Source organism: Mandrillus leucophaeus, unplaced genomic scaffold (assembly GCF_000951045.1).
Source record: "Mandrillus leucophaeus isolate KB7577 unplaced genomic scaffold, Mleu.le_1.0 Scaffold297, whole genome shotgun sequence".
In the NCBI taxonomy this organism is placed as follows: Eukaryota; Metazoa; Chordata; class Mammalia; order Primates; family Cercopithecidae; genus Mandrillus; species Mandrillus leucophaeus.
The window spans coordinates 2,233,796-2,243,266 of NW_012103109.1; the positions used below are offsets into that span (position 1 = coordinate 2,233,796).

General features: G+C 51.8%; 1 protein-coding gene across 2 annotated transcripts in view; it reads right to left on the reverse strand.

Moving 5' to 3' along the window:
* RHCG (Rh family, C glycoprotein) overlaps positions 1–9,293 on the reverse strand; it is a 46,518-nt gene extending 37,225 nt beyond the window's left edge. For both annotated transcript variants that reach the window (XM_011986325.1, XM_011986324.1), the window contains exon 1: positions 9,047–9,293. In XM_011986325.1, coding sequence (XP_011841715.1) covers positions 9,047–9,230 — 184 coding nt within the window. In that variant the 5' untranslated portion in view covers positions 9,231–9,293. The remainder of the gene's footprint in view (positions 1–9,046) is intronic.
* Positions 9,294–9,471: the final 178 nt, after the last annotated feature.

A 9,471-nucleotide genomic window follows, 5' to 3' on the forward strand; every position in this document is an offset into this window, starting at 1 on the left:
TATTTAAACCACTGGGCTGTAGTGCCAAGAGATTCCCAAGCACCCTCCTTGAGAGATGGCAGTTCCTTGGTTCTACCCTCCTCCCTGGGTGGCTCTGCTGGCCCAGGCTGGAGGTGGCAGCTGGGCATCGGCATTTGGGGCCAGGTGTGGGTTACACGCAGGGTCTAAGGTTTATAGCCCAGACCATCTGAGGCTATGATGCCCTGCCCTCTCCACCACAATCCTGTTCCTTTGCTATGGAGAATCAATGCTCATCTGGCCAAGGAGTAGCCTGGACAGCCCAAGCACATCAGTTACGCTGATCACATCCCCACGTCCCACCACCGACTCCAGCAGATACACATCCCTGCATCACTGAGACTTGAATTTGGACCCCAGTTACTCCATCTCCTGGGTGGATGACTCTGGGAAAGTTAAGTGTTTTAACTTAGGGCTTGGCACCTGCTTCTGTAACGCTTACATCACAGATGTTGCAGGGATTAAACGCAGATATGTATGTTAAGAAGCATCTAGCACAGTGTCTACCCCATACTAGGTGATCCAAATGGGCAGAAGTCATTGTTTATTTTCACTCAGGCATGGCCTAATTCTGAGTTCTGACCCAAATCTTCTCCACCTCACAATGTGGCCTTGGCAAGCCACTTCCCTTCTCAGAGCCTCGGTTTTCTCAACGACCAAACTAAAGGGATGTATTAGGATGATCTTAACTGCCCTCTTGGCACTTACGTTGTATGGTTCTAAACTCCAAGAAAATAAGAGAAGACAAAGAGCTTTGAGAAGCAAAGAGAATTGCAGAAGCATAACACACTAATAGGAACTGCAGATGTCACAGGACACAGGGGCCAGATGGAAGGGCTCCCACTGGCCAAATCTGGGACAGTTTGAGCACCAAAGTAATTACGTGTTATAATGAATTAAAACCATTAAAAAAGGAACTCATGAGATCATACTGATAATAAGTTGGTAAACACATAAATGAGGTAGCAGATAGGGCTCTTGCCTACAGTAGAATGCTGAGGCTACGCTGGTAAATGTGGAAAAAGTGCTAGAGTTGGAAAATCATCATTTTCATGGTAAAGATTCAATCAGGGGATGGTAAATGCAGGCGGGAATTTTGATTATGCACAGGACATTTGCATTGTCTTAAAGGGTTTCCTTATAGACTGCTTATTAGTTGCAGAGGAAGAAAACAGTAATTATACTGGGCAACATATTGACTGGGTGATCAAAATTAATATCACCCATGCCTCCACATGTGATACCCTGAAAAGGACCTATCCCCTATGTGGGATTCTAGCTGAGACTGCAGAACCCAATCTCATCATGAGAAAACATCAAACACAAAATGAGGAACATGCTATTAAAAAGGGGTAAGGCTGTATTCTTGAAAAGTGTCAGTCATAAAACACCTTCAAAATGTTCCAGATTAAAAGACATGACAAAAGTTATTAAAGTCAATACCTTACTCTAGACTGGATTCTGTATTTGGTGGGGCTGGGAGGGTTGGGGGAGTGCTATAAATGTCATTATTGGGTCCATTGAGAAAATCAGGTATAAACAGATGAAGATATTGCATTAATGGAAATTTATGAAGTTTATTACTATGGTTATGGAAGAGAATATCCCTATTCTTAGGAAATATACTGGAGTAGTTTAGGGTAGAGGGCCATGATGTATGTGATTGACCCTCAAAGGGTTCAGAAAAACAAAGCACACATGTGTATGTGTGAGTATGTGTATGTGTGTGTGCATATGTGTAGAGAAAGAGTGAGCAAATAGCTGAGTCTGAGTATACAGTATTCTCTTATTGTTGTTGAGACATAGTCTCATTTTGTTGCCCTGGCTGGAGTGCAGTGGCGCAGTCTCAGCTCACCAAAACCACTGCCTCCTGGGGTTCGAGCGATCCTCCCACTTCAACCTCTGCAGCAGCTAGGATTACAGGCATGTGCCACCACGCCCAGCTAATTTTTTTTTTTTTTTTTGAATTTTTAGTAGAGACAGGGTTTTGCTATGTGGGCCAGGCTGGTCTCAAACTCTAGGTCTCAAGTGATCTGCCCATCTTGGGCTCCCAGAGTGCTGGGATTACAGACGTGAACCACTGCACCCGGCCAGAGTGTAGCCTTCTTTGTGCTATTTCTGTTTGAGCAACTTTTTGTAAATTTGGAATTATTTCCAAATAAAAAGTCAAAAGGAAAAGAGACTTCAGGGCCCTGACTGGCCTGTCCAGCCCCACCCACTTGTCTCCCCAGGGATTCCTACTCCCTCACCTACCTGCCTCCCAGGGGATCTCTACCTCCCCACATCTTCACCTCCCCTTGGTGCTCCAGCTGCTCTGGCCTTCCTTCTGCTTCTCAGTCCCACACTCTAGGGTCTTTGCCTATGTTGTTCCCACCACCTGGGATGCTGTTCCTGCAGAATGGCCAGATCTCAGCAAATTGTCACCTCATTAGAGAGGCCTCCCTGACCACCCATTTAAGATAGGTTCTCTCCCTATGGCACCCTGTTTTCTTTCCTAGGTTCTCTCTCTTATGGCATCCTTTTTTCTTTCACGGTTCTTGTTATAATTTGAAGTTATGCATTTGTTTGTCTATCCCACTCCACTATAAAACTCCAAGAAGGCAGAGCCATGCCTGTGCCAAGGTCGACTCTCAGTTAATAGCTATGGATGAATGAATGATTGTTATTGTCTCAGAAGCACTCAGGTGTGCCAGCTGAGCAGTGGTCCAGGAGATCAGGTGGGATTTCACAGGAGGGGCTGCAGCCCCCCTCCAGTCCAATGCCTCCCACCAGGAGGGCTGACAGGTTCTGGTGCCCACTGTAGCCTGGCCAAGGTTGCAGGAGCATTGCTTACGGCACAGCTGCCTGGACCTTGCCTGCTCTCATCTGTTTCCCCTCCAGGCTTCCCTGAGGCTCAGGCCAAGGCCACAGACCCCTCAGCTATCACCTACCTGGAGAAGGCTTAGGGGGCTTGGCACACTGAAGGGCAGGGGTACAAGCCAGTGTGGGAGAGCTGTGGGTCCTGCCCCAGGGTGGTGCTCTGAGCTTCCCTCTGAGTTTAGCATCGGTGCTGAGTTTACATGAACAAACACACCTCAGCTTAGGTTTCTCAATGTGTGCAGCTGATTTCATGTATGATCGTGTTGCAGGGTTTATCACATTTCTAACTGTTGTGGAAGAAATTGAGCTGATGTATGTGAAACACCATAAATGGTATTATGGTTATTCTGGGAAGAACTGATGGGTGACAGACTGGAAGAGAGGTGTAAAAGAGAGGGAGGTGACAAATTCAGATGACAATTCCAGAAGCAGGGAGGGGAGTTGGCAGGATGACAGGATGGCAGTGCTGTTGACAAACACAAGGCAATGGCAAGAGGTTGCTGTGTGGGAGGGAGGTGCTGGGTCTGGCCTGGCCGTGGTGAATTTCAGATGACCACGGGGGTGAGGGCTGGGCGGTGGGTGCGGGGTGAGGGGAGAAATGGAGCCTGGCCATGGGGGCTTGGAGATAGGGTCTGAGATTGGGCAGGCCTTCAAATAGAGCTGTGAGTTGCAATGTGGGAATGAAGGGAGAGAAAGACACAAGCTGAGAACTGGCTGTGCCTTGAAGCTAGCAGAGAAGACAAGGAAGGCACTGGCAGGGAGGTGGGAGGAGCCCCTGGGGAAAGACAGCATCACTGCAAGTGAGGTCCTTTCGACGACAGGAGTATCAGCTGCCTGGTGGTATAGAGGGGCCATGCTGGCAGGGGCGAAGCTGAAGAGGACCAAGGGAGCCACTGCTGCAGGGGAAGGTGTGTGTGGTTTCAGGGCTGCCTTGGCCTCTGTGTGGCCTGAGAGCAGGAGCAGAGAGCCCTTGCTTTCCTGGTCCATCCTCCCTGCCTGTCCCCTCTCACCCTGCTCTTCTCCCTGCTCTGGTGGGTGCCCTGTCTCTCCTTTTCACCCTGTCTTGGGGTGTCTCTTTTTTTCTCTTCCCTCTATCAGGAACACAGACACCCACTTCCTTCTCCCTGGGCACCTCCCCGATTTGTCCTCTTGCTTCCCATCTCTTTATCTGTCCAACTGGTCTTAATTCAGCATCAAAATGTATCCATTTATTAATTTCTGTTTCATGAAGTTTGGTGCTACCTAAAATGATTTTTAGGCTGGGCGTGGTGGCTCATGACTGTAATCCCAGCACTTTGGGAGGCCGAGGTGGGTGGATCACTTGAGGTCAGGAGTTCGAGACCAGCCTGGCCAACATGGGGAAACCCCATCTCTGCTAAAAATACAAAAATTAGCCGGGCATGGTGGTGCACGCCTGTAATCCCAGCTACTCGAGAGGCAGAGGCTGGAGAATCACTTGAACCAGGGAGGCGGAGGTTGCAGTGAGTTGAGATTGTGCCATTGCACTCCAGCCCGGGCAACAGAGTGAGACTTCGTCTCAAAAAAAGAAAAAAAAAAAGATTTTTAATAGTGATGATTTGAGGGTCCAAACTATATGGACCTTCAGCACAACAGGACAGAACCTCTCAGATCTACAGGTTCTTTGTCAGTCAAATGGGAGATAGTAACAGCCCCTGGACAGTGCTCACTGCAGAGCTTTGTAGCACACACGTAATGGGATAACCCAATCAAAGCCCTGTGCAAAGGCAGCTGGCTCTTTAGCAATTGCCCCATAATATTAGTTATTATTTCTCTTTTTCTCTTCCAAGACTGACAAGGTTGCATTGGGTTGGCAACTTGCTGAGGGTCAACCAAAGTTGACCCTCAGTCTCCCTCCCCAGCTTTGGTGACTCCAGCTGTCCTGCCCAGAACTATCTTCCTTCCTCAACCTGGAGGTCCCTGATGGGGCGAGGCTGGCACTCTGGCCTCCAGGGGGCACTAGTACCCAGCTGTTCTCCCTCTTCCCTTACCCCCAGCCCCCAGCCCCATTCTAGTTCCTGTTGCTTCCCTCTGTAGATGAGTCCCCCACCAAGATGGCTGAGTCTAGGGGATCATTAGGGTCCCACACTAATGCGCCTCTGCAGCCGTCTCCTCTGCTGCATCAGCACAGGAAGGATGGTGCCCTCCAGGGGCTGGGTGCCATCCCCCTCCCCCTCCCATTCACAGCCCAGCCTAACTGTTTTGTTTGAGACCTACTGGCCAGTTCCCTAATTCCCCCAAGACTCCGTGCCCACCTCTTCCACATCAACACTGCAAAATCTCCTGGGGAGATGGTCGGGGCAGCAATGCCACAGAAGACCCTGGAAAGCAAGTAAGCCCTGGGGCAGGGGGGCTTGGCTCTGACCCTGCCTGTGCCACTGGCTGGCTGAGAGCGTCCAGCACCTCTTGAAACTTCATTACTTCCATCATAAAATGGAAATTATAAATGCCCCACCTGACAGGGCAGGCAAAAAGCATTTTGTGATTGGGAAGTGCACAAAATAATTTAAAGCCTGTAACAGTTCCAACTAATATTCAGGGAGACGTGTCTCCACCATGTTTCTAACAAGGTGCTGATACTTCATCACCTTAATGGAAGGAGCACTTACTCCCTTCTGGGGAACTCGGTGGCAGCATTTACTGTCTTCTCTCTTTACGCCAGGAGATGAGTGCCCTAACAGTCACCTGTCATCTTGACTCTTCTTAGACATCCTGTCTTTAAATAACATTTCCACCTTAACATGGGCACGCTGAGGCTCGCTGTGGTGAGGTGGTTGGCTCCTCCATGCAGTGATGCACCCGAATAGGATCTGTTTAATTCTAAAGTTCCACTGCCTCCTGCCTGTGGGTAAGCTTGTCCTTTATCAAATGGAGCCTGCTTCAGCCTCATGACACAGTCCTTCCGGTGTTTGAAACCAGAGCTTCCTCCACCCTGGGTCATCTCCCAAAATGTGTCCCACTCCCCGCTTGGTCTTCCAGGGAGCTTCTGGAGTCCAGGCCCTGGTGGCTCCTCCTTGGGCCAGCCTCCCTGAAGCCACTGCCTTCAGCGATTCACCCAGACCCTGGATCACCAGCCCATAGGGAAGCTGCATGTTCAGCAACCACAGCCACTGCCCGCATCACGGGCCTCCAAGGGCACTGCCAGGGTGAGTCCCCAACTGGCTCCACGCCTGCTGCCTGCTGTGGGACCCATGCCTAGGGAGCTATCCTCAGGCCAAACCAACTGGAGCTGGACTCCTCTGGACACTGGAGATGGCCAGCAGACTTCACTAACCCCCTGAGTAGAAACAAGGCTCACACAGTTGCTGATGGCCTGGATCCAGGAACAAGGAGGGCACCTCGAGGCCTGCCCTCACCCCAATCCCCTAGGAATCACCTCGCTGCCCAGGAACCCAGGCTTGGGGACTCACATGGGCCAGGAAGCCTTGTGCCCTCTAACTCCTAACCACAGCCACCGTGAGTGGAGGAGGGGAAAGGAGGAAGGTTGAGAATAGGGAGGAGAGTGGGTCAGGAGTATGGGCTCAGACCCCAGGGCTGCTCCTCTTACTCCCTGGTTTCCCAGCTGAGTGACCTTTGCAAGACACTTCTCCTCTCTGGCCTTAGTTTTCTCATCTGTAGAATGGGGTTCGTCACAGTGCCTCCCTCACAGGTCGTGGTGATGATTAAAGGAGATAATACATGTGCGGTTGGAGGGGTGGCCACTACTTCTTGCCAAGATTCTTTCCCTATACCCCTCTCCTCTGCTGCTTCCTGCTCCAGTGGCCAAGAGCTCCCCAAGAGAACTAGCAGGGGAAACTCAAGGCCCTCCTTGATGCTAGGGCTCTCCCCCTCTTAGCATCCTTACCCCACCCCTTTCACAAACCCTACTCTTGGGCCACACAGAACCACTCCCCCTCCTCACAACACCACCCCCTTTTAGTGGCCCCCTTGGTTGCTCGGCTTCTCCCCTCCTCGCCATCCACCACTTCCCAGGAAGCCATCACAGATTCCTTCTGCTCAGAGTACTTGGTCCCACTGAGCCCTGGGCACCACGGTGCCCCTCTCTGCTTCCAAAAAGTCTGGGAACAGAGACCCAGGATATTCAACTTATTTATCCGGAGTGACCACAGCCCTGGTTTGCCGGGACAGTCATAGCTTATCCCTGGGTCCCGGCAAATTACTACCAGCACCACCTTCACTCTCAAAGGTGTCCTCTGATGATGATAAATTATATGATCACACTACAGATAAGCGCTTGTTGCATGAATACGTGAAGGTGGGGTGTGAAAGGTGGGTGGGTGAGAGTGGTTGGGAGGATAAGAGCTGGGGAGATATAAGGACTGTACCTCCCCACTGGTGAGGTTCTGCAGCTCCTATTACAGAGTTTCTCTCTCTCTCTCTCTTTTTTTTTTTGAAAGGGAGAGAGATAGAGATTCATTCTGCCACCTAGGCTGGAGTGCAGTGGTGCTGTCATAACTCACTGTAGCCTCAAACTCCCGAGCTCAAGCGATCCTCCCACTTCGGCCTCCCAGAGTGTGCTGGGAATACAGGTGTAAGCCACCGCACCCAGCCTATTTAAGGTCTTGAGGTCCTCCACTCCCCAGACACATTGAGCACCTGTGAATGCCTATGGGAGACCTTGCCCCTTGTGCTCTGGGGTCAAGTGGGAAGCAAGAGCAGGAGAGAGGGACAAGAACAGGCAAAGGAGGGTCTCAAGCTTGCCTGCCTCACTTGTTTGCTGGAAAGTCCCCCGCTGAGGAGAGGAAAGGTGGACAATGCGAATAGTGGATTTGGAGCCTGAATCCCAAGGCTGCAGCTGTCAAGATGCCTTTTTAAAAACATCCCTAAATGGAGCCCAGGAGAAACTGTGGTCTCCCCAGCAGGGGGCGCACCCCTTGTCTGTTACTTCCCTTCTAGGCATCATGTAACTATTAATGCAGCCCATGATAGCCCTAACTTTTTGGCAGCCACTTAATATGGCTGGCTCCCACCAAGCCTGCAGCCCCCCAAACTCAGTCTTTTTCTCATGCAGGCTGCCATTCTGAAAGTGTGCAGTTGTTTTCTTGGAGATAGAGAATCCCCTGTTGCCGACAATGTCTAAAGTGTGGAGGGAACACCAGTTGATACAGGCGGATGCTGGAGAGGGGCTTTAGGGTCCCTTCCGAAGCTAGCAGTCAATGACTACATGAACACCACCAGCTAGAATAATTGTCATTGACTGATGGCGGATGGAGTGGAAAATCAGAAAGTACAAGGACATTCTGATTTTGGGAAGAGCCCCGGGCTGGGAGTCCAGAGGTCGGGCAGCTCACAGTGACCTTGGGCTAGCTCTCCCTGCTCCTGAGTCCTAGGACACCTGTGTTTGGTGCTCTTGTAGCAACTGCTCCATTATGAAGAGAGGATCCCACTCCAACTCTGTGCCAGAGCTTTACCTGCACTGCCTCGCCACAGCCTCACCCCAACCCCTGTGAGGGAGGCCCTACCATTATTTTCATTCTGTAGATGAGAAAATTGAGGTTTAGGAAGGTTGGCATTTGCCTGAGGCCACCCACCTGGTTTATGGCAAGAGCCACAAGAGCACGAGAGAAAGAGAGGTATGTGATTGCAGGGTAGTGCTCTTAACCGCAGCACCGCTGACACCAGAAAATTCAGGAGTGCTTGTTTTCCCTCTCCAGACTAAAAGGGGGTGGGTGTCCTGGCCTTCTGGCCCACCAGTGGTCCCACAACACCTCTGCCCACAGCAGGGCTGGCCAGCCATTGAACCATCCCTGTGGCCCTCGACATGGAACCTACCCGCTTATTTGGAGTAAGCGCTCCTCTGGACAAGGGAGCCAGGTCACCCACTCACTGGTTGGTAATGGAGCGAGAGGACTCAGGTCTTTTTAGGATACCAAGCAGGGCTCTCTGACAGGGATGTTGGGGGCCTATGACGGCTGGGAGGGCGGTCAAATAAAAACCTTATCCCGGTGTTTTCCCTACTAGTTTTTCACGGGGAAAAGGAGTTTGTGCACATCTGACAATTTCCCACGCATGCCCTGCAGAAGCTGGCGAGATGGGGAGTCCGCGGCTGCAGGGCAGATCCCCTCCTCTGCCCTGCGCTGGGCCGAGCCCTTGGCCAGGTGGGGACCGGCGCGGATATGCCTCCACTGGGCCTGCAGGCGGCGGGACTTACTCGGGTATCGATAGTAGAATTCGTTCTCCACCTCGCTCAAGTTCTTGTGCTTCCTCTCTGTCCACCAGTGGGCGTCGGCATCGAAGTCGTAGCGCACGAACACCCCGAAGAGAATCACCATAGCTACCTGCAGGAGCAGGCAGGTGAGCGGCAGCCGCCAGCGGAGGTTGGTGTTCCAGGCCATGTTGCAGGGGTGCCTGGCCGGGCGGGCAGCGGGCAGTTCGGACGCTCGGAGGCCGGCGGGGCTTTTGAGACCCGGGCAAGGGGGCGGGGCGGCCCCAGGAAGCCTTGTGCCCTCTAACTCCTAACCACAGCCACCGTGAGTGGAGGAGGGGAAAGGAGGAAGGTTGAGAATAGGGAGGAGAGTGGGTCAGGAGTATGGGCTCAGACCCCAGGGCTGCTCCTCTTACTCCCTGGTTTCCCAG